We start from the raw sequence: 25,446 nt of genomic DNA on the forward strand, positions 1-25,446 counted from the left end.
CCCAGTTCCTGAAAGTTCTGGGCTCTGCTGCTGGCATGCCTTTCTACTGCCACCCCCTGGGGGGGGGGGGGGGGCTGTCTCACACAGACCAGGAAGCCTTCCCAGGTCTTTTCCTCATGAGGGAGACATCTCCGGGGCTTGCCCACACTCTGGCCTGGCCACAGTCTCACATAGCTCTGGGTTATCATGACTTCTTTTTTTTTTTTTTTTAAAGATTTTATTTTTTTTTCCTTTTTCTCCCCAAAGCTCCCCAGTACATAGTTGTATATTCTTCATTGTGGGTCCTTCTGGTTGTGGCATGTGGGATGCTGCCTCAGCGTGGTTTGATGAGCAGTGCCATGTCCGTGGCCAGGATTTGAACCAACAAAACACTGGGCCGCCTGCAGCGGAGCGCGCGAACTTAACCACTCGGCCACGGGCCAGCCCCTATCATGACTTCTTGACCACCGCACCAGATCGTGAGCTCCTCAGGGCAGCAACTGGGCCTTGGTGACCTCCTGCCCAGCTCTTGGCCTGGGCCCGGTGCAAAGAGTACGTGAGTGAGCTTTGAAGGTCTCACTTCCATATTCCTTTGCTTCTGTCAAGCCCAGAGCCAGACCCCAGAGCAGGGCCCATCATCTCCTCCACCCAGAGGGCCGTCCGTCCACAGCCCAGCTGCTGTCGGAGGCGCACAGCTGTCTCACTGCCTCTCAGCCAACCAGCGTCTAGACGCAGCCTGCATCTGCATCTCCATGGAGACGCCAGCCCTGCAGCCCAGACAGCCTGTTCCATTAAGCTACTTTCATTCCTCAATCCCCTTTCTTGGCAGAAGAGTTGATAAAAAAAAAAAAAGAATTAGGTCAGCAAAATTGGTTTGGAAAATTAGAAACCATCTTCTCCAAGTTCCAACGTGTGGCACTGCTGGGTACGCCCGCAGGGAGTGTGAGCCAGAGAAGCTCCTCCACGGCTCCCCATGATTCCTGCAAGGGCGAGAAAGGCCGCCTGCCACTGCCAGCACCACAGGCACATGCGGCAGGAGCCCCTGCGCACCAAGGGCCGCCGTGTCCGGGAGGCAGCGTTTCTGCCCCACTTCTCAACTCGCTGCCTGGTCCACAAGGAGGAAGGAGCCCCTGCCTGGACTTCCACCTCTTCACCCTCCTGCCCGACACACAGACACACAGACACATAGACAGAAACACGCTCCCTCCCTGGGAGGAGACTCGCAGGAGTTTTCACAGAAAAGAGTTACTGTAGCGGGCCTGAGGCCGCTGCCTGGCGAAGGTCTGTGTGCCGACTGGCCCGTGGCCGGCGTCCGGGAACCCGGATCAGAAGGGTACTCATCGTTCCCAGAACAAGCAAGAGGGCTCGCTGGGCGGAAACTGCACCAAAACACGGTTCCTGCTGAGCCGCTGCCTGCCTCCTGGGAGTCTGGAACTGGGTACATCCAGGCAGGTGGCCTACATGACCAGCCCCCAGGACAAACCCTGGTTCCCAGGCCTCTAGTGAGTTCCCTGGTGGACAACATTTCACACATCTTGTCACTGCTCATTGCAGGGGAATGAAGCGTGTCCCGTGGGACTCCGATGGCCCCTGCCGGGTGTCCTCTGGCCCTTGCCCCCTGCGCCCTTCTCCGTTCTGACTGTGTGCTGTATCCTTGCACTGCAGTAAACAGCCGCAAGCGCACTGTACACCGAGTCCTGTGAGTCCTTCCAGTGATTCAGCTAGCTGCGTGGTCGTGGGGACCTCCGACACAGATCTCCTCACTGTCCCCCTAAGGGAGTGGCATTGTGGATCTTATCTTCCAGAGCTCGGCATGCAATGGCCATGTTTTATGAGAGACCCTGTGCCTTAAAGGCAGGCCCCAGGTTCCAGCCCTTAACCCTCCCTTCCTGCCGCTCAGAGCCCAGGCCCCATGAAGATCTCTTCTTTTACATCTTGCCTCATGGGTCAGCACGAGGGCAAGGCACTCATTCTTCCTGCGTGGGAGGAGACTGGGCTATCTCTTGTCCGGTCCATCCTTCCCCTCCCCTGTGGCATCTTGACCTGGGTTATCCCTGGGTGAGCCTGGCGTTAGGAATTGGGAACAAACACTCTCTCTCCTACCTTCAGCCTCACATTTTTTCCCTCCAGTCATGGTGAGTATGCTTGGAACCATCCTTTTCTCAAATTGCTGTATGAGATCCCTCCCTGGGGTGGGGGTGGGCAAACCGGGAGGAGGAGCTAGAGACATACTTAGGCCTCCCATCCTAAGCCTCCTGCCAGGTGCTTGTCAGGTGAATAGGGTAGCTCTTTGTCTGCCATTTGGGGTCTACCCTTATGTAGAGACATCCTTGGCAGGGAGCCTCAGGAAGAAAGAGTGAAGGAGTCTAACACCAAAACCCCTTCCTAACTCTTGTCAGTTGACAGATGTGGGTGAGTGGGCTGACTCCACAGCCACTTGGCTTGGTCAAGGTGTTTACCATTTTCACCTTTAAGTAACACCCGGATGCTGAGTCTGCCCTCAAAGCCCAAATGTTCTCAGATCAGCCACATATGTTTCAGTGTGGCCTCAGGTAGAACGCTTTTCCATCAGTCTGTTCTGTCTCAATAAAAAGAGAAAAACAGGGTGGTAGCCTGAGCCTTGGCTTCAAGCCAGAAATAGCCGTGTTTGGCTTTCAACCCCACCACCTCCTGGTTCTCTTATTACATTTCCTGGGCCTTAGCTTTCTCATCTGGAAATTGGGATCATAGTAACTACCTGGAAGCCCCAATGTAGGGATGGAACGGGATGACCGTGTGAAAATCCTGAGCACAATGCCCGGCACAGAGCATTCATCCCATTCTTCATTCTCACCCAGGATCTGGGAGGAAGGAACATGACTCAGGATCTAGAATCGTATGTCCTCTGTCTGTTCCATGGTTCCATGTTTTGAATGATTTTTTTTTCATGCCCAGCAGACCATTCATTGAATACTAACAGATTCCTTCTCCCATTTTGGATTCATCAGACTCATGTACACACCTGTGAATGAGAGATAACCGGGGCGACCAAAACAAAGATGTGTGATGTTTTCGTTGGTCTGTTTGGCCTGATCAGAAGAAAAAAATAGTTTCCTTTGGGTTTTATGAAATACTGGGACGAGGCTGAAGATGGCCATCACTGTTGGCCAGAGCTGGTCTGGAGCCAGCAGTCCCTGAGAGCAGACATGCTTCCACTTTCAGTTCCTCCTCCTACTTTCTGCGTGACTTTGGACAAGTTCTGTGACATCTCTAAGCCTTGGTTTCTTCATCTATAGAGTGGGAGCTCCAGTGATCCCCGGCTCCCAGAGCGATGAAAGACAGCGTGATTATAGAGATGTCTGGCTCCGGTCTGAAGAGCACACATCCAGTTAATGGCTTCTAAGCGAACATACCAGAATGCTTCCTGTCGTGATGTTATCTCGGGTAGAATGCTGGCCCTACAATGGCAAGACAGGTGTGAGAGTGAGCACCTGTGTTGCGTACTGTCCAGGCTCTGCTGAACCCCTCAGCTGGGTGAGTTCCTGGAGGGGGAGCTGACTTCATTTACAGGCCAAGCTCCCACATCCAAGATGATTTTATTGCAAAGGCTTAAGATGGACATTAAGAATTATTAAACATGGTGTCATTGTTTTCACTTTATTTTTTTTAATAATTTGTAAAACTAACCCTAAAGTAGGTCTTATCATTTTCCCCATTTTATAAATGAAGAACACAAAGACCCAAAGAAATTAAGTCACCTGCCGAAGGAAGCTCAAACAGTGAGCGGAGAAGCAGAATTTGAACTCAGGTCCCAGAGGCTGGGGGTACTTTCCTCCCGCTCCACATCCTCTGCAACGGCCGCTACTAGAGTGGCTGTTTGAAATACAAAGGTTCTCTCCATCCCCAAACCAAAAGACTGCGTTTTCACGCTGTTTGGTCAGTTCCCCAAGGACGTCCCCAAAAACCCATTAAAGCAGCCCATTCTCTAAGGCTCCAATGAATCCCACTAGGTAAATTGCCTTTTGAAAGGAAAAGGAAAATGAAACATCTGTGGCCTCAAGCTTAACACGAGCAATAATTCAAGGGGCTCTTTCAGACCCCAGAGAAGGGAGCTCCCCTTGGGAGGAAGATGGGGCAGACGTGTGGTCCCAGCTAGAGCCAGGAATTCAGTAATATCTGTGGAACCCATGAAAGAGAAAAAGCACATTTTAAACTGGAACATTCCAAAGCAATAACTCATTTTCCAGTTTAATTTGTTATTGGCATAATCATTAGAAAGAAGAAATGAGGGTCTGGGGGCCTGGCTTATGTAGGACATAAATCTCTGGCCTCCTGAAGTATTTTTCATTTTGGAAATTCAAACCATCCTTCAACTTGGACCAGAGGATATTAAGACCTTTGACAGAGAACATCTTACACGAGCGAGAAGCTGAGGCCTTACTTCACAAGGTGGTGTCTTTATAAGCCAATAAACCAAAGGCAAATGCAGATAGAGATCTCAGCAAGTGCACCCAGATCTAACGACCTGTCAGGAGGGAAGGACCCAGCCTTCCCTGGTCAGCGCAGAGCCCACAGCAACACAAGGGAAGAGGGACAGTGAGACACTAGGGCACGTTGGGGCCTGGGGGAGCGGGAGGAAGCAGGCCCCCTCTGCAGGGGCTAGCAGCCGCTCAGCCTCAGACAGTTGCTGAGTTGTTGTCAAGGACGGGAATCAGGCCAAATGTCGTTGATCTGCTTTCTCAAGAAAAGACAGACATGCTGAACTTTAAGTAAAATTTCCCAATTTTTAAATTGGGGGCAGCAGATAGAAAACTATGCTTTCTTTCATTATTCATTTTAAACCTTTCAACAACCCTATAAAGCTGGCCTTTTTAACCCTGTTTTATAGGAAATAAGGTTCCAAAAAGTGGTTGGTCCAGGGTGAGATGGCCAGCAAAGGCTGAAACCAAGACTTGCCCCGAATCTGTTCTAGGAGGGAGGTGACGAGGTCAAAGGTGAGGCGGGGAGTGTGCCTGATCTGGGCCTGAGAGGAGGGCCAGCTCCCAGGTGGCACCATGAGCACCCGTGACCAATTACCGTGCAGAGCAGGGTGGGGGATTAAGGGGGTCCGGAGCATATGTCCACAAAACATCTCCAAATAGGCCCGGGGCCTTCGACCACAGAGGAGGGACTTGGGGGTGTGAGAAGAAGGACCCAACATTTATTGAGCATCTACTGCAAACCGGGTCCCAGGGTTACCTGCACTGCTTTATCGAGCCCACACACAATCGTTTGGGGAAGATGCTATTACCCCCGTGTTACTGAGGCAAGGCGAGGGAACTGCCCCGGGTCACACAGCCAGGCCAGGTCAAGCCTGTTCTCTCTAACATTTGCTCAACACACCTGGGCCTTCCTCCTGCCTCAGCTTCTGGGCAAGGTGATCCCTGGAGATTCCACGGAAATCTTGTCAACCACCAGCATTTTGTAAAATGGTCCAGATGAGAAGGTCCTCACAAATCTTGCCAGGGCTATTTTGCTCAGAGTGAAACTCAGTAAATTAAGATGTCACACAAGCCTTTCGGCTTCCACAGGGAGTGACTGTGGCTGGAACAAATCTGTCCCAACACGCAGGCAAATGGGCTTTGAGCAGACAGGTCATAAAGTTTATTTACTGCCGCTGGATTATGGTTTTAATTTATTGTTAAGAAAACAAAAGGCTTCCAAGGGCTCAGGGTGCAGGCTCTGTAGCAGTTTACTTTTGCCTATTCAGAGACTGGGATGCAGGCGGGAGAGGCAGCCAGGCTCTCGCATCAGACTGGCCTGGGATCCAGTCTCCACTCCACCATTTGCTGGCTGTGTGACCTTAAGCAAGTGGCACCACCTCTCTGAGCCTCAGTCTCCTTATCTGCAAAAAACGGGATTAAGCATAACACCCACCTACCAGGCACATTGGGATGCCTCCCAAAGACACTGGATGTAAATCTCCCACTGATGATGGATATCATTACAGTTGTTATTATTGAAATACATCCCTTAAGCAGTTGCCTCTAGAGCCAACTTCTTGACTTCCTGTCACTAAAATAGCAGGATGCCTGGCTGGACCTCTTAATTTCATCAAAATGGTCTGATGAGTCACAGCCTTAATTAACTTTCCGTGGTTTCACTGGGGCAGGAATCAGGCCCTTGCGTTTCACCCGCTCTTTCTGGCTCCAATAATGGAAGTGCATGTCTCTTATAAGCCATTCTGATTCTACAAAGACGAGCAAATGGCCCAGCAGACACACAGGGTTGCACCCAGAGCCAGCCTGTGAGGCCACGGAAAGACCTCTCCACAGAGCGTTACAGCAAGGGCTTGAAACTAATGGAATGACCTTCCTTCTACCTGGTTCCTACAGTGGCTGCAATCTGGGTCCCCAGTTTGTGTGCTTATTCAACTGTGACCTCCAGCCGTGTCTTCCAGGCAGCCCTGGCAGGATGCGCTGGGCATCGTGAAGCATGAGTGAAACGTCAGTATCCATTCCTGTTTGCAAAGCTGCTCTTTGCAGAGATGCAGAGTTGCGGAAAACCGCCGGGTGGGGGTGAAGCTCAGGTCAGGGCTGCTGCCTGGACATGGGAAAGGAGGCAGGGCGGAAGATGAGGAGAGCGCAGAATGTTCGTAGCTGCAGGCTCGGTGGAGGGAAACCACCACAAGCTGCTAAGGAAGCTGTTTGAGATTTGCCTGTGCAAGACCTGAGTTTGGACTGAGCTCTTTGCTCCTTGGGGGGCCCCAGCCTTGAGGGTTCGTCTTGGTAGCCCCTGCATCTGGCCAGGGCTCGGCTACAACGGGTAGGTGCTCCATAAATCTGTGCGAAGTAAATAAATGCTGCTTAACTCGTTTCCTTCATCTTATTTTTGTTACACCCCTGTCTTTTTCCAGAAATAATTTAAGGCAACTTGCAGGCTCCGTGATTCAGCAGTCACCCACATTCACTGGGTGCTCACGAGGTGCCAAGTTCTGCTTCGAGTACTTCACAGTTTCTCCATTGTGGCTTCGCAGCCATCCTCTGTGAGCAGTATCATTATTATTACCCCCATTTTACAGACGAGGAAAATAGCAACGAAGCAAATGGAAGGGACAAGGATGGGCATGGATTAGAGGCAGGTGTTATAATAGTGCCTGTACTTGCAGCAAATGGGCAATAAATTGGCTCAAGGTTTTCTGGAAGCCTGGCCAAAGACAGAAACTGGTACTGTTATAACATTCACAGAGTCCAGAAGAGAAAAAAAAACTGATGGCTCCGAAGATGCGTAAGTGGCTCCTATCTAAACTGTGTGGCCTTGGGCAAGTCACTTCTCTCTCATCCTCTGTTTTTCCCTCTGTACAAAAGGAGCAATTACAATACTGTCCCATCAGAGGGCAGTTACGAAGGTCAAAAGAGATGAGAAATGCAGCAAGTCCAGTGCCTGGAACCCAGGAGATGCCCCATCAACATTCATCCTCCTGTCTTACTTCTGGCCTTTTTTCTCCCTCCGCTTATTGAAGGAGGCATCTTGGAGCGTGGGTGTTTAACTGTAAAATCATTGGCGAGGCCGCCCAGTCAGTTCCTTATTACATAAAAGGAAGAAAGGAGCTGTGCAAGGCAGCTCGGGGCTTTTCAAGCACGCTTGCTCCTGAATTTCATGAGTGGTGAGCAGCTGAACGGTTTGGTGAGTTCCCACCTGGGCTCGGCTTGAAATCCACGCTAAAATGACAGGTGCCCCCCGACTCCCCATTTGAGTGCCATGCCTTGGGAGACTTGGGAAAGTCACGCTTTTCTGTCATCTCCTGCAGCTGAGAAATGAAATTGATTTTCTTGGCCTCATTTTCATGTTTTAAAGAACTACTTCCCCGGGGATCCCCTGAGAACTGAAATGGAGGAAATCTCATTCATATTTTGCCTTGTAACCCAGAGACTAATCATGCACCTGACAACAGATTCTGATGGAAACCTAGTCCACAGCAGGCCCCGGGCCAGGCACGTGGGAGGCAGGGATGACATGTACGTGGGCTCTGCTCTCAGGAGGGACTTTTGAAGGGGAGGTGAGGATCACCGTGATGAAGACAGCCCTGCGAAAGGGGTCCTCCACCAGCCTGGGACGAGAGGGGGAAACAGCGATCCAGGCAGAGAGAAGAGCCTGTGCAAAGGAATAAAGCTGTGGGTGGTACATGATGGTGAAAGAGGAGGCTTGAAAGGTAAACAGAGGCAAGCTCAAGGAGGAGCATGGGTGTCAGACTACAGAGTTTACTGGGTGTACTAGAGAGCTAACTGGTGTTCACTGATGCGGTTCCATTGAGTGTTAAAAATTACTTTGGCGGTTTGGATGAACACTGAATTGGAGGGGGTAAAATTGGGAGGTAGGAAGACCAGTCAAAGGCTCCAAAATTAATCCAGACTGGAACAAGTATTCCATGAGTGTCTTCTTCACAGCCCAGTACTGAGCTAGGTATTTTGAGAGATATCAAAACAAGGAGACAATCTTAGGTTTACTGGCTGACAACTGTGTTTTGGTGCTTTGCATATGTTATCTCACGTAAGCATCACAAAACAGGATCAGCACCTCCATTTTATACATTAAAACCCTAAAGCTCAGGGAGGTAAAGCGAAGTGAGTCACAAGGGGAGCTGGTGAGTAAGGCAGGTGTGCTGGGCTCTACCCCTCAAAGACCACTGTGGCCCTACTCTGCAGGGCAGCGTCAGGAACAGATGGGAGCAGGCCCCAACACAACGAGGAAAGATGACTTGTTGCATCAGTGCGTGCAGCCTGGAGTGAGATGCTGTACTCTAGATCCAAGATGACTAATACATGCCTACAGGGTAATCTGTAAGTACAGAGCCTTGAGCTTTGTTAATATTCCATGATAAACGATGTTGCTTTAAAATCAAATTCACATAAATGGAGGTTTCAGCTATACAGCCAGCATCTCACGAATAGTAGCTTGTGGGCCACGTCTGGTACTTCCATGAGTCACTCACACCACCTACCCCAAGGCCTGGGACACAGTGGCTGCTCTGTAAATACTTATTGACAGAATGGGGCCACTTAGAGAAAAATCACTAAAGGGAGATGCAATTAAGAAAATAACAATGGGTGCATTTCAAAGTACAATCTTTCAAATCTTTAGAGAGGTAGCTGGGTACAAATGGAACTTATTTGTTTATTAATTCTTCACATATTTACTGAACACTACTCACACCCTCCCAATAACACTAAGCCAGATGATTTTATGGGTTAATTCTGTTTTTTAAAAAAACTCAAAGAAACAGATTATTTCTCCACTCATTCAAATTTTTTAGAACATGGAAAAAGAAAAAGGTATGTGCATTCTCTTTACAAAGGCAGCATAACAATAATACTATACCTGATAAAGACAGCACACACAAAAACACTCAATACCTCACAACATTATTAATGCAAAATTTCTAAATAATATATTAGCAAATAGAATTTAGCAGTAACCCATGATCAAATGAGGACATGTAAGAACAGCTTAATAGTTAAAAATATGTTAATATAATTTGCCATAACATTAGGTCCAAAAAAGACAAACCATATGATCATCTCCATAAATGCAGAAACAACATTAGGGAGAAAAAAAAATCCATCAATATGTAAATGGTGAAATACTAGAAATAGCAGATCTGAAAGTACTGACCAATGCAATTAGACAAGAAAATGACATTAGGAGTCTAAAAATTGCAAAGAGGAAATAACATAAGAAAACTAAATATCAGAAAACAGAAGCAATATCAGCATTATAGGCAGATGATACAATTATATATGTAGAAAGTCCAAGGAGTTCAATTTTTAAGCAAACTATTCAAAACAATAAGAGACGTTGGTAACTGTCTGGTGGCAAATAAATGTACAAAAATCAAAAATATTTTTATTAAGTATAAATGAAAACCAGTTAGAAAAGATAATGGAAGAAAAGGTCCCTTTTACAACATCAACAGAAAATAGGTAAAATATTTTGGAATAAATTTAATAAGAACTGTAAAGATGATTTTAAAGCTCAGCTGAGAACCTTGAAAGAAGACGTGAACAGATGCAAAGTTAAATCTTGTTTCTACATTGACTCAATAATTTAAAGATGTAGCTTCTCCTCAAATTAATCTATAAATTCATATAACCCAAATTAAAAGTAGCAGGAATTTTTGGAACCTAAAAAATCTATCAACGTTTATCTGGAAAAGCAAATGTGCAAGAACGGGTGAGGAGTTTCTGAAAAGAAAAAGGACTAAGACAAGAACAGTTTATGCAGATTTTAAGATTTTATTATAAAACTATGTAATTGAGTCAACTTAGTATTGTGTCAACTTTCAATATCAAATAATTGTCAGATCCGTGAAAGAAAAGAGAGTATAGAAGTAAACCCAAGTACATATGGGAATGCAGTATCTAAAAAGGCGGCGTGTCAAGTCAGAGAGAGGAAGGATTGACTAACGATAGTAAAACAACTGGAAGCTGGCCACTCACAAACAAACGAAGTGGGATTCCCACCTTCCTCCTTACAAATTCCAGATGGATCAAAATTTTAACATAAAAAATAAAATCACAAAAGTACCAGAAGAAAACATGAGCTTACGGTGGGAGAAGGGCTTGATTTTTATAGAGTCAAATGTACCAATATTTTCCTTTATGCCTTCTGGAGTTTGTGATTAATTTGAGTTAAAGCAAAAGTAAGAAATCCTGCAGGCTTAAAAAAGAAGTTGCACCATAAACAAAACCAAAAGAGAAAGGACAACTGAGAAAGTACCAACCAAGTGAGAATGACTAAGTTCCTAGCTTTGGGAAGAGGCCATGCAAATCAGTAGGAAGGAATGACTAGTGGTCCAACCAAACAGGACACTTTGCGGGAAGGGAGCAAAGGTCAAACGGTCAGTAACTACAGGAGTCCCCTCTTAGCCACGGGGTCCCTTTCCATAGTTTCAGTTGCCCACGGTCTGAAAACGTTAAATGGAAAGTTCCAGAAATAAACAATTTGTGAATTTTAAATTGCCCGCCATTCTGAGTAGCACGATGAAATCTTACACCATCTCCCTCCATCCCGCCCAGGATGTGGATCATCCCTTTGAACTGCGTATCCTCTCTGTATATGCTACCCACGCATTAGTCACTTAGTAGCCATCTCGGTTATCAGATCAACCGTTGCAGTATCACAGTGCTTGTGTTGAATTAACCTTATTTTACTTAATAACGGCCCCAAAGGGCAAGAGTAGTGATGCTGCCAATCTATTACAGTAAATTGCTATAATTTTTCTATTGTATTATTAGTTGTTGATCTCTTACTGTGCCTGATCTATAGATTAAACTTTACCATAGGTATTTACGTATACAAAAAGTATAGTGCATGTAGGGTTGGGTACTATCCACGGTTTCAGGCATCCACTGAGGGTCCTGGAACGTGTCCCCAGTGGATAAGGGGGGACTACTGTACACGGCAAGGGGCTTGGTCTCACCAACAGTGAGTGACATACAAACTTAAACAAAGCGAGCTGCCATTTTCTATCTATCAGATTGGCAAAACCTTTAAAGTTTGTTCAAGTGGTTCCGGCAACGTGGAGAAGAACACATTCGTAGGCATGGTGGAGGAAGTAGAGACTGGTGGGAAAATTTTGGAAGAGAATTTGGCAAAATCAAAATTGGATTTACATACCCTCTGACAATGCTTTTAAAATGAAGATTTCCCATACATTACAAATATACTTACAAAATATGTGAAAGACGTATGTGTGTGTGTGCGTGGGTGTGTGTGGAGACATACACACTAGGACATTCACTGCAGCAGGGTTTTTAGTAGCAAAAGACTGAAGGTTCGAGCCACAATACAGGACTGATTGAGAAAGATTATGAAAATCCTCAGTCTACAGCCATTACACAAACAAAAATGAATCTCAGTGTGCTGACGTGGGAAGATCTCTGGGATACATTATTAACAGAAAGAAAGCAAAGTATAGAAGAACGTGATAAAACGGTCCCAGTTGAGAAACCAAAAAAGGGCACTAAATGTACATCCGCATATATGTACATGTATACATATATGCTGACATGTAGAAAAAGTGTCCAGGAATGTACGAAACTCCTCCTGGGCTATCCAGTAGAGCTTTGTGCAATGACAGAAATATCCTATAAATCTGAGCTGCCCAGTATGGCAGCCACCAGGCTTGTGTGGCTACTGAGCACTTGAAATGTGGCTTGTGTGACTAAGGAATTAAATTTTGAATTTTATTTCCTCTTGATTAATTTAAATGTATATAGCCAGCTGTGGCTAGGGGCTTCCAATTTGAACAGCACAGATATAGACAATAGACATTGTGGGTGAGAAGGATGGTGAAGGGAGAGAAAGGGAGACTTATTTTCTGGTTTATGTGTTTCCATACCGCTGGAAGTTTGCACATGTATACTCTTATTTAAAAAGAAAAGTTACTGACCTCCTGTTATTTCAAAGTCCCAGAGTCGATAGTCACAGGGGATGCAGAACTGAATCGGGTGGAGCCTGTCCTCAGGGGCCCCGCTTTCACAGGGCCGTGGGAAAACGCATGTAGGGAAACAACCGCACGAAGGAGGGCCAGTGGACGAACTCTCCCCAGCGAATAGGGTCCCAGGGGAGGAAGTGGTCAGCTCCACGTCTGACCGTGGGGAAGAGAGGGGGGGCGACTCGGACAGGCTGCACCCAGGAGGCGAGGTTTGAGCTAGGCCTACGAGACGAAAAGGTGACTACTAGACCTCAGGGGAGAGAAAGGCCATCACGGTGGAGGGAACAGACAAGCAGAAGGAGCGGAGGCGAGACAGGGCAGTGCCCAGGTTTCCATGCGTAACTGAGGTTGGTGGGAGGGCTGCGAAGGCGAAAGGAGAGGAGGTTGAAGAGATGAGCAAGAGACAGGTTCTGAGGAACGGGTACAATAGACTAAGGGCCTCAGAGTTCACCCTGAAGGCCAGGGGAAGCCCCAGAATGGTTTTAAGCAGGAAAAAGAAGTGATCACACGTGACTTTGAGAAGAGACACTCTGGCTATGACTTGGAATGTGAAAATCAAAGACAGAGCTGGAAATGAGGGGTGCAGTTTAAATATATACAAGACTTATTTTCATCCTATATAGAAAAAAAGAATAAAGCTATTTGTGCATCTAAAATTGCATTTTATACATTTTACTTTGCCAGTGAAACAATCACTTTTGGTCCTTTAACAGTTACGCAGTACCAAGGGAAAAGAAAACTCGAAGGAATGTATTTTTCCCACCTCCCACAGCCATCTCATTTTCTGTTAAGCCCTGTAGGAACTTGAGAGATCTTTCGTCTTTACCTTTACTAATTTCTCTAGGGCTTCAAATCTCCAGGAGATGGCTAGGCTAAGAAACTGAATACTCCACAAGTCTGACACGTCCTGGCAGGGCAGCAGTGACGTGACTCCTGTTTTTAGACCAACAAACCTGGTGGTAAATTCTAGACCAATGATTCTCAGCCCTGGCACTATTGCCATTTTGGGCAGGATACTGCTTTGTTGTGGAGACTGTCCTGTGCATCACAGGATGTTTGACAATATCCTTGGCTTCTACCCAGTAGATGCCAGTAGCACAAACACACGTGCACACGCGCGCACACACACATACACAGAGCGACCGCACAGAGTGACCATCCTGAATATCTCCAGACATTGCTAAATGTCGCCTGGGCAGCAAAATCACTCCTGGTTGGGAACCACTGTCTTAGGACATCACAGACAGAAGAGCCCGTGGGGCCCGCCCCCCCAGCCCCCTCATTTTACAGATGAGGAAACTGAGGCCCAGACACGGAGACCACAAACCAGGTTTCCTTACTCAGTTTAGGGATTTTCTTAGAGATTAAAGATCTTTTTCTTAGCTTCAAAGATATGCAATTAAAAAAAGAAGTTGAAGTTTTAATTCAAGTCAACTTCATCTAGAGGAATATTCACTTAGTTTCTCTCTCTCTTTCTATCTCTCTCTCTTTCTCTCCCTGATATACATGATTCAGCCTAGAATTTCTATTTACTAACTTGGTTTTCTAGCCACGAGTGCTACCAAAATTAATAATAATAATAAAATAAGAGATTATGGAAGCATCCGCCCTTCTCTAATTCAGCATTTTCCTTTTTTCATTTGTTCACAGGGAAGAGGTTCACGGGGAGACGTCTAACGCATACCAGGGGCTGCTGTGTGCCAGGCGCTCTGCTAGGCACGTCACCAACATAATCGTCTCAACAACTGTCCGAGGCGGGCGCTGGTATACCCACTTTACAAAAGAGGTTCATGGAGGTGAGGTGACTTGCCTGTGGTCACACAGCCAGCGGTATCTAGAGCTGGCATTCCCACCCTGCCTGGCGGGTTGCACAGTAAACCTGGCTTCAGGTGGTGGAGCAGTGGGAGGGGTACGTAATGATCACCTGGGTGAGCACTGGGTCCCGCAGAGAGCCACACTCCCCCGCATTGCTCCCACCGCAGAGCCGGGGAGCTTGGCAGCATCTCCAGGAGGAAGCTGGGCTCTATGGCAGTTGCTATGACAACTAGTTTGCTTATAATTATAGAACGCGGTGGTGACGCGACGAGCTGCACATTCAACATTCAGGCACTTTGCTGGGGCCTGTCTTCTCTGATAGTTACAGGAGCTTAAACATCATAAATTAAAAAAAAAAAAAAAAAAAAAAACCACATTTAATATAACCACTCGCTGCGGCAGTGGAGGCCCCGAGAGCGAGGAAGTCAGGAGATTAACCCTCCCACCGTGGGATGCGACTGAGAGGCAAGCCACACGACAAGGTGTGAGGAAAATGGCATGGATCCCTTGGGAAATTTTTGCTTTTCTTTCTTTTGGATCAGTGCATTTCAGGACTTGGCCAAACAGTGTATTCCAAAAGAAGAAAGAAGAAAAGAGAGCCAAAGAAAATTAGCCCAATGCTTAGCAAATCACAGAGATCAGCAGCAAAATTTTAGTATTCTAGCAACCACTTTGCAGTTCAGTTTAATTTAGTCAACTCCCCAAATGTGCAGGGTTTCCTGATTTGGAAGATGGTATAGACAAAAGAGTACATACACACACGCACACGCACACACACACACACTCATAAACACATAGACACACAAGGTTTTCTGGGTCAGAAAACCTTGACTTTGCGCCTTATTGGCTGTGTGATGTTGAGTAGCTTAACTAACCTCTCTGATCCTCAGTTTTCTCATCTGTACATCAAAAATAATGCCCATTTAATGAGTTATAATAAACATAAAATGGGAAATGACTAGCAAACTACCTAGTACATAATAGGATCTCAATAAAATGGAAGTTATTGTTATTAAATAATTATAAATAAAAACTTTTAAAGTGACCATCTTCCGACACTGGATTTGAGGAACCTTTATGAAGCCCTACGTGCAGCACTCCAGTCTGCCATCAGCCAGGTGCAGAGAACTCTAGTGGAGCCAGCGTGCCGTCTCGGAGCCATGACAGGTGCAGGACCAGAGGCAAACGCTGGGACCGTGGGCCACCCAGGTGAGAAATGGACAGGAGACCGAGGACAGGTTTCTGGAGGAGGTGAGATCTGAGCTGGGTCACAAGGCAGGAAACGTGGGGTGGCAGCAGAGGCAGAGGGAACCGCATGGGGGAAGCCCTGGAGGGGTGCAAAGGTGTACAGGCTTGCAGAGCTGAGAGGCCCAGAGCATGGGGGGTGTAGGAAGCCAGTGGCAGGGGGACTGGAGCTGGCGGCAGGGCCACCTTTGGAAGAGCCTGCTAAGGGCCTCCCATGTTGCCTGTAGGAGGTAGGCGGCCATCAGAGATTTCTCAAGCAAGATCTGATGATCCGGTCTGGTTTTGCGCACAGTGGGTGGGATGGAGATGGCAGGTGGAGAGCTGGCACAGTGGAAAGGGCGAGTAAGGAGGCACGGAGCCAGGGCAGTGCCAGCCGAGATGGAGGGCCTCCTGAGGCGGAGCCGGGCTTGGGGCCCCCCAGAGAGCCAGCCGACGGGGAAGCATCCATCCAGACAGATGAGCAACTCCCCAGAAACGAAACTATTGCGTAATGACGGGAGGAAGTCCCGTTTATCAACCTCTGTGGGACAGCACTGACTTCCACTGTCTCCCTTAGCCCTCACACCAGGCCTCTGACGTAGACATGGTTAACCCATTTCACAGAGCAGGAAGCACAGGTCCAGAAGGTGAAGTGACTTGCTTTAGTTCCCACAAACCCACAGTGTCAAGCCCCCAACCTGCGCATCTCCCCTCTCCCACCTTGCCTTTCCCACAGTCTCGCGCTGGTGAACGGGCTCCCGGGGCCAGAGGGCGGGATTTGCAGGGTTTGCCCGTTTCAGAGGTGTGAGCGCTCCCGCCGTGGTGGGTTACGAGCTTCCAGTGGTTGAACAACTACGGTGCCAACTTTTAATCAGTCAGCCCCTGCAGGCGTCCCACGGGAAAGAAGAAGACCCACTCACTCTAGAAGTCATCTACGCTAAATCAATCGGCAAGTGACTTGCTTTATGGCAGCCTTTATTTACCAATGCTTGAATCAATGAGAATGAGAAGCCAGGACGAAAGCAGCCAGTCACCCGGCGACCTGTGGAGTGTCACTGAATCGCCCAGTCCTTTACCCAAACCCCGAGCGCCTTCCTCCTGAGACAGCACCAAGGATGTTTTCTCTCCCAGGGAAATGTTTTGTTAAAAAAAAGAAATTCAGCCACATTTGCTTTTCAATTCTCAATAACAAGATATATTTCTGAAGGTCACTCTAATAGTACACTTCCATTGGGCCAGGAGAGGGCCCCCAGCCAAAAGCACAGGCTGGCATCTCTATTGCGATCTCCAATAAAGTGGAAGTGGAATGGCAAAGCTTCAGCACTCTCGCAGCCTTTCTCACACGCAAATTCTGCACCCCCCCACCCGCCCCCCCCACCACCCCGCCCCCGTGCTGGATGCAGATGGTGACTCTGCTCCTAACTCAGCAGGCAGTGTTTTTAACAACTTACCTAAAATGTTCCTCAAAATAAAAAACAAAAAAATAGGAGGGCAACAGAAACCAAGACGACAGATAATAAAGTAAAATCTCTTGTCTCTATTTGCTGCCATCAGCAAATATTATAATCCCACCAACGGGCGGAGGCCCCTGGGATTTTGATGAAAAATGGGTAGAAGCAAATGGCAAAGCTATCAGTGGAGTCCCACCGCTGGGGACCGTGGCATCAGAGGAAGAGATTTACGAGAATGTGTCATGAGCGAGAAGCTTAGAAGCAAGGATAGGCCCTGATTTCAAATAAAGATATTGAAAATGAGGTAGCCGGAGCTCCCGCGTTCACCAATGTGGAGCTGTTCGGTCAGCCACGGGGATTTTTTGTTTGCTCATTCACCTGTTTATTCAGGTATTCAAGACATCTTTTGGAGCCCAGGGTGCCCAGCCACTGGCTAGGATCTTGGAGTGCAAAGATGAGGAAGACATCATCCGGGCCTCAAGTCAGCGAGAGACCCAGCAGGTAACGCCACGATGCCAGCCCTGTGTAACTGGCGCTAGAAAGGAGGGTCGTAGAGCAGATGTGGGCATCCCAAGGAGGAAGGACAGACTTCACACGGGCGGGCAGGGAAGACCGCACAGGCCAGGAACCGTTTGAGCTGGGCGCTGAGTGATGAATAGGGAGTTTGCCCAGTGGTGGAGGCGGGAAGAGCCTTCTAGTGTGAAGGGACAGCAGGAGCAAAGACAGGAAGGCATAGAGTGCCTGGCACGATGGGGAAGGGCCAGTGCCCTGGGCAGCTCAGGCCACCTGTGGGAGGAGGCAGGCAAGCAGTGGAAGCCAGAGAAGGGTTTGAAGGATGGCAATGCCGTTGTAGGGCACGGGCTTTGGGAAGATTCGTCCTCCAGGGCAGTGAGCAGAGTGGACGGGAGCGGGCTGCGGATGTGGGCAGAGGGCCCGCCAGGAGGCTGGGCCGGCAGATGACGAGTGAGAACAGAGAAGAAAGCACAGTTACCGGACACTTTCGGGAGGGAGAGGGGCCTGGACTCCGCTGGCTGGTAGATGTGACAGCTGACCCCCGGGAGGCTGGTTCTGGGATTTCGCCGTGTCCCTTCCCATGTTGGTGTTAGAGGGGACGTGAGTGGAGTTGAGGCCTGAGACAAAAGCCAATGCGCCCATGTCTTTGCTGGACAGAGAGAAAGAGAAGCAGGAAAGGAGCAAGTGGCAGGTGCATCGGCTCGGCCGCCTGCCCTGGAGAGCTATTCTCTCGTGGCCAGACTCCCCTTCCACTTGTGGCAGCTTCCTGCCAGCAGCCTTCTCTACCGCCTCCCCCCTGGTCTTGGCCTCCTGCTCTCGGCCTGGGAGCACACCCCATCCACAGCCTCCTGGCCTCTCTGAGCCTGATCTCCTTACCTGCAAGCGGAGTGATAACCCGCCAGCCCGGTCTGCTGGGATCCTTCAGTGGGACGACACACACTAAAGTGCCAGTTACTGTCGGGGGCAGGGCAGGAGCCCAGGAGTTGAGTGGATCAGCGAATGGATGAGACAGTGAGAAAATCGATGCTGTATAATGTTAGGCCTGACATTTCTACTGGAGTTTTATTTATTTTTGCTTTATTGGTTTGTTGTTGTCATTTGTTTTTAATAAGAGCCCACAGACATCAGTTCTTTAAAACTGGTGAGTTCTGGGGCCAGCCCGGTGACATAGTGGTTAAGTTCGTGTGCTCTGCTTCCGCGGCCCAGGGTTCACGGGTTCGGATCCCAGGCACAGACTTATGCACCCCTCATCAAGCCATGCTGTGGCAGGTGTCCCACATATAAAATAGAGGAAGATGGGCATGGATGTTAGCTCAGGGCCAGTGTTCCTCAGCAAAAAGAGGAGGATTGGTGGTGGATGTTAGCTCAGGATTAATCTTCCTCAAAAAAAAATAACAACAAGAAAAAAAATGGCGAGTCCTGGTCCCTTTGCACTAATGCGTCCCTCCCATGCTGACTTCTCCCGCTGGTTGTGCGCTGGATCTGGTCTGCAGGCCGCCCCAGGAGCCTTCCTCATGTGCCTGGACACCCTCCAATCTGAGCTTGTCCAGGCTATGGCCACCAGAGTCAGGTTTGCTAACTCCTGAATCAGGATGTGAGGTCAGGGATGAATACTGAGGAAGTCACAAAAGACTCGTGCTAGCGTCGTAACACGCCCAACACCCACTGCATCCCGGGCCCTGTGCTGGGAACTGGGAACACGTGGGTGGGTGGGGTGTGACCCTGCCCTCAGGGATCAGAGGCCGGGGTGGGGGCTGCAGATGCAGGCACAGCCAGTTACAGCACAGCAGCGTTCAAGGCCCCCATACAACCTGCAGAGCCCAGAGGAGGCACCAAACCCAGCTGAGAGAATCAGGGGAGGCATCCCAGAGGAGGTGACCCTACACAGACAGTACAGCCAAGAAGTTGGCCAGAATATTCTTGTCTAATCCACACATTTGTGAGCCACTTGAAAGCAAGGATTTCGTGTTCTGCATCTTTGAGTCTCCAACAGGCATTCAGCCCAACCCAGAGCAAACATTAATAAAGCCAAGAAAGAAACGGGAGGAAGAGCAGGAGGAGGGAAAGAGGGCAGGCAGGCCCCAGCTTGGCAAGGACAATGGCAGGTGGCACTGAGGTGTGGCTGGGAGAGTGGGACATGGAGCCTCAGGGCTGGGTTCTTTTTTGTTCATCCTGGATGAGTGGCCTTGGGATTCACTTCACTCCTCTGAGCATCAGTTTTCTCATCTGCAAGATGGGGATAATATTAAGAGTCCCTGGCTCACAGGTTGTTGTTAGACTGAAAAGTGGATGTAAGAGCATTCTTAACAGATACTAGGATTATTCAAGTTATAACGGATATGTTAAGAAATAGCCTATAAAAAAAATTGCCTACACTCCCCAGTAGGCAGAGATGGCTCCAGAGGTCGCTGTTGAGAGCCAAAGGCCACCCGTGAAGGCTGGCATTGCACTGGCTACCGTTTAAACCGTTCCTCCAGGGTTTCCCAGCCACATTCTAGCGCAAGAGCCAGGAAACGGAGGTCCAGGTCTGTCTCAACCAACAGGAAAAAGGTGGCTAAGTAGGCAGGAAGCTCAGAGCCCAGGAGGGAGAAAAGGGATCTGAACCGGAAGGCAATGATGGGCTCGCTCAGTAAGACCTCGAGAGTGCCGAGGACTTCCACTATGCATTAGCCACATGGTGTCCCGGCTCACTGATGAGGAGTCAGGAGCTCAGAGAGGGGAGGGGACCTCCCCAGATCGCAAAGCTGAGAGGTGATGGGAACAGGGTCTCAGCTGCCCAGGTGAGTCTAGCCCCACCACCTGTGAGTTCCCCAGGACACCTCTCATCAGCTTGACAAAAATGGCTCCAAATGCAACACCCAGTTACTTCTCACAGACCAGCCAAGGGGTAGCCAGGTATGAGAGCATGACCAGGTGCACCAGCAACTTCCATAGCACCATACCCTCCAGGCACCAGCACCTTCCATCCCACCTATACCCTCCTTATCACCAACACCCTCCACAATACCTATGCCCTCCATAGGACCAGCACCCTCCATAGCACCTGTACCCTCCATACCACCAGCACCCTCCACAGCAACTATACCCTCTATACCACCAGCACCCTCCATAGTAACTATGCCCTCCATAGCACCAGCACCCTCCATACCATAAGCACCCTCCATAACCCTGGCACCCTGCCTAGCACCAGCACCTTCCATAGCACCAGCACCTTCCATAGCACCAGCACCCTCCATAGCACCAGCACCTTCCATAGCACCAGCACCCTCCATACCACCAGCACCTTCCATAGCACCAGCACCCTCCATAGCACCAGCACCCTCCATACCACCAGCACCCTCCATACCACCAGCACCTTCCATAGCACCAGCACCCTCCATGGCACCTGTATTCTCCATAGCACCCGTATTTCCATAGCAAAATCAGCTTCAGAAGAACTCTCGCTCCCAGGACTAAGAAAGAGGAGAGGCTTCTCTCTGTGCGCTCCCATCTTCTCAAATACGCCTGATGACAGATCTTACGAGTCTAGGCCCTCACAATGACTTCAAGAGCCTCTTGGTTTTAGAAATGACAAAAATCTCAGGCGATTCTTTCACCCTTTCTCAATTCATCCTCCCCACCCTGCCCTGCCCCTCTTTCTCTCTCGCAGTTTAATTGCTATGAGCTGCCTTCTCCAGATCAGTTTTGAGATGTGAAGTCACAAGCTGTTCCAGCAACGTGAAGGCATTGGAATGAGGGAGGGATGGCCTTTGGCGTCCCCATGGTTACCTCTGCCGTGGGCAGTACCCTGGAGGGGCGGGCAGCCATGTTTACCAGCTCCACGCTCTCAAAAACTAACTGGGAATTCTCCGACTTCCAGCCCTGGTTCTCCAGCCTAAATCTCCATCCTGCACTCCAGACCAGTTACGTCCAAAGGCGGCCAGACCACCTCCTCCTCCCGCATGGCCCCCAGGCACCTCACACTCAGTGCATCTCCCCAAGCCGGGTCCCTCAGCCTGTCACCTCAGCGGAAGGCATCCTGCTGGCCCAGCCAGCCAAGCCAAACCCTGAGGAGCACCCGACTCCCCTTTGTCCAACCAGAAACAAGTCCTCCATAAATTCCATCTCCAAACCGGACCGCGAGCCCCACCGCAGCTGACAGCTCAGACCCTCAGACTCTTCTTAATCGCCACCCCAGCCTCCTCCCCAGTGCCCTGAATCCACCCTCACTCCAGCAGATGCATTGTCCACGGCCCAGAAGCGAAAAAGAGCCTAGTGAATGCTCACAGCTTTACATAAGCGAAGGAATTTACTCTATTCCTCCCATCCTGGTCTAAGTGGCAGGGGACAGTCAGACCTGACCGAGGGCTGGCCCTGAACCTCAACGCCCTTCCTCCCTCAGCCCAAGGAATAATTGAGTCAAGCTGTGGGGGCCTCCGCAGGCCCCAGATCACTCCTGTTCTCTTGGCTGGCTCCCTCTGTCCTAACCGGCGGGTACATACTGCAGCAGCGCGGCCGAACAGAAGGGCGGTGGGCTCTGAGCACTGGCTCTGCGACTCACCAGCTGGGTGAGCAGGTCGCTGCTCCGAGCCACAGCTCCCCTTGAGAAATGAGGGCTATGTTAGCCTCTCAGGGGCTTGTGGGCAGCACACGTGATAAGAGAGCCGCACACCAGAAGTTGCCAAAGAGAACACAATGAATAAATAAGCCAGGGCCCAACACCACCACTGACGACATAGCCACAGACGGCATTTGACGCGTTTCTTTCCATGTCCTTTTTCCTCTCTACGCTTGTGGTTATTTCCTAGTTCCAAACCTAGAAAACATATAATTTCCATCTCTGCTTTTTTCACTCAACCTTCTCTGTGAAGTATTTTCCCAATTTATTGCAGGTCTTCATAACCATCATTTTAAATGACTGCTAAATAAGGCAAAATTCCATCAAAAACTTGTAACACTCTGGTAAAAAGAGCGCGTTTTTAAAATAGTTTCAATTTTTTCTGATTATTGAAACAATTATGCTTGCATAAAATTTGGAAAGCACAGGAAGGTAAAAAGAGGATGAAAATATCTCAGAAGGCTGTAATTTAGAGTAAACTAAATACTCTGGAAAAAAAATGATTCTTATCAAACCATTAAAATAGTCTACCCTATGGCTGTGGTCTTATTCACAGAAATCATGAGAAAGTAGTTGAAAATCTAGCATTGTTTCCAACACTTTGATTTTATAAATCACACTGCAATAACTATTCTTGTATGCGCATCTGGGCACATCGCTAATGATCTCTGCTGCCACTGGCCTGGTGCATGCACCTGATGCACCGAGACCCCACCCTCCCCTCCCAGCCGCCTGCTGGCTCTCGCAGGTGTTACACGCAGTTCAGGCCAGGTCCACGGGCACTGGGCCACGCTGTGTGCCGGACACTGAAGCTACAGCCAATAATAAAAGCAATCTCTGCCCTCAAAAGCAGTCAGCTTGCAGAGAAGCCCCACGTTCCGGGGGGTGCACACAGAGCTGCCACATTCCCTCCCTGGGTCCCACGCCCAGCTGCTGGAACACAGACTTAGCAGGGAGAAAGACAGGGACAGACACAGACCACCGCGTTTATCCACGTACCCACTCTACTTCCCACATAACCAATCAAGGGCTGTTTTCACTTCCAAAGCCCGCGGTCACAGTTGACACAAAATAGTTACTATTGGTTGTGTGCTTATCATGCAAAGATCCAAGTGCTTTGCATGTATTCTGCATTCCATTCTCACAGCAACCTACTATTATCCACTGACTTGCTTGTGGCCACGTGGCTAGTATAAAGCAGAAACAGGGCTCAAACCCAGCCAGACTGCTCCAATATCCATCCACAGAACCACTTGTTCTACCGCCTGCATGGCCGATTTTGCCTCCTAAATACCTTTTAGATCTGCCCACGTCTCTCTGCTCACCATCCTTGTCTGAGCCACTGTTGGTTTTTCACTTGGACGATTGAAGTAGCCTAAGAGTCTCCCCACACTCTGCCCACTACACTCCATTAACCATGTAAAAGCCAAAGTGCTTTTTTCAAAAATGGAATTTCATCTGTCCTTTCTCTTCCTCAAATCCTTCAGAAGTTTCCTTTATACTTCTAGCATAAAACCTAAATTCTTGCATACAGCCCACAAGGCCTGGAATTGTCTACCCTCTGCCCACTTCTCCTGCCTCATCTCTGCCTGCTCCCCACACTCCTTCTAGGGCTCAGCTTCACTGCCCCTATTCTTACTCAGTGTTGGGGCGAGCCTCCCTCTAGCCTCAGGGCTTTTGCACAAGCTGTGCTCTCCTCAACCACCTAAGGTCCTAAGCGACTTCCGCAGGGTACCTACCCCAGGTTCCACCGTACAGCCTCACAGAGCATGCTTCACGGCTATTGCACGCAGCTCATCCATGATACATATTTATCACTTCTCCTAGAGACCCCTCCGCCAAGACAAACAAAGTTAACCATTTGATTTTTACCACTAAGAAGTCAGCTTTTCTTTCCCTTCGTCTTCTTTTTGTATTGCAACCATCCGTTAACTAAAATATGAGTTTCTTTACCTATTTCCATTACATTTCCTGGAGGTTGTGATGGAAAGGCACGGAGGTGGGGAAAGGAAGAAAAAGAAGAAATGGGACACAATTATCGATTATCAAAATATCCGAACACTCCGGGCAGAAGAGAGCTAAGTGGTCCTCCGGAGGCGGAGCTTGTGTCGTTTGATTCGACTCAGTGACCCGGATGGAGTGCACCCGCCCTCGAGAAACCCTGCAGAGGTAGCGTCGTCCTCTCCCTGCCCGGGAGCGCCTGCTCCCCCACCGCGAGGTGTCCGAGCTGGCCGAAGCCAGCCTTACCTTTACTCTTTCTGTTAGACCATCAAGAAACTGACCGTAAATTCAGCGATTTTCGGCACCCGGAACTTCCCTTTGTTCTTCTGCTCGGGCTGGTATTCCGTTCGCGTCTTCACGATAACCTGAAACGTTCAACAGGCGTTAGCACACCTGGAGGCTTGGGACATTTTTCTTTTTCTTTTCTTTTCTTTAGTAACTAGAATTGATTATACAATGCATAAAGATCAGAAAATAAAGAACCTCTCAAACACACACAAGAAAATAGAAAATTCAAATAACCCGTAATATTTCCCCATTCCAACAGAGACGACCACAGGTGACAATTTCAGTCACAGCTTTCCAGATGTTTTTACATGCATAAATATGCATGTATTATATATTTGCTATTTATGCAAATGTATGATTTCTTTTTATGAGATAGACTCATACTTCACAAATTATAACCCGCTTTTATCCCCCAACACTATACTAACATTTTTTTCCATGGGGACAAATGTGCGATTTCATTTTGAGGTAGCATAATACTTCACTGGATATGTATACTAGAATTAATCTAATTAGCCTCTCGTTGTTGAACATTTAGGTTGTTTCTACAGTCGGGTTACATAAACAAGTTATGAGGAATATCCTGCAGCTAAACCTTTGCACGTATACTTAATTCCAATTTGATTTTGGGACCTCCACAAAAAGAAACATGAAGGCCCATTGAATCTATTGTAGCATCTTATTTTTCCAAAGCCTGAACGTCTTGCAGGGGCGGTTAATATCCGATCAAGATGTGCTGTCAACCTGCCAAGACACTGATGCCACTCCATCCCACTGTGCAGGCGAAGTGGAAGGAAAAAGACAGCTGACAGGTAATCAGTAACTATTCCCGAGTGCCATCGTGTCCCGGGGACACAGATGCTGTCTGAGCCTCAGGGCCTCATCTACACACTGTGGACAATAACCATAACCCCTATTTAACAAGGCTGTTTTGAGGGTTAAATGCGATGATGATAGTAATATTTTTGGACCCACTTATTACGTGCCAGAACTAGATTAAGCACTTCATATACTTTATCCACATGCCACTACTATTTCCATTCTCTTGACAAGGAAACTAAAGCTCAGAGATTCCAAGATGCTTGTCCAAGGTCACACAGCTGAAAGGAAGCAATCTTCTGACC

General features: G+C 48.5%; 1 protein-coding gene across 1 annotated transcript in view; it reads right to left on the reverse strand.

Moving 5' to 3' along the window:
• The window catches only part of NSG2 (neuronal vesicle trafficking associated 2), a 57,912-nt gene that overhangs the window by 16,297 nt on the left and 16,169 nt on the right, over positions 1–25,446 (reverse strand). The window contains exon 3 of the mRNA XM_008534024.2: positions 24,316–24,399. Within this exon, the coding sequence (XP_008532246.1) occupies positions 24,316–24,399 (84 nt within the window). The remainder of the gene's footprint in view (positions 1–24,315; positions 24,400–25,446) is intronic.

Source organism: Equus przewalskii, chromosome 13 (genome assembly GCF_037783145.1).
Source record: "Equus przewalskii isolate Varuska chromosome 13, EquPr2, whole genome shotgun sequence".
NCBI classification, from domain to species: Eukaryota; Metazoa; Chordata; class Mammalia; order Perissodactyla; family Equidae; genus Equus; species Equus przewalskii.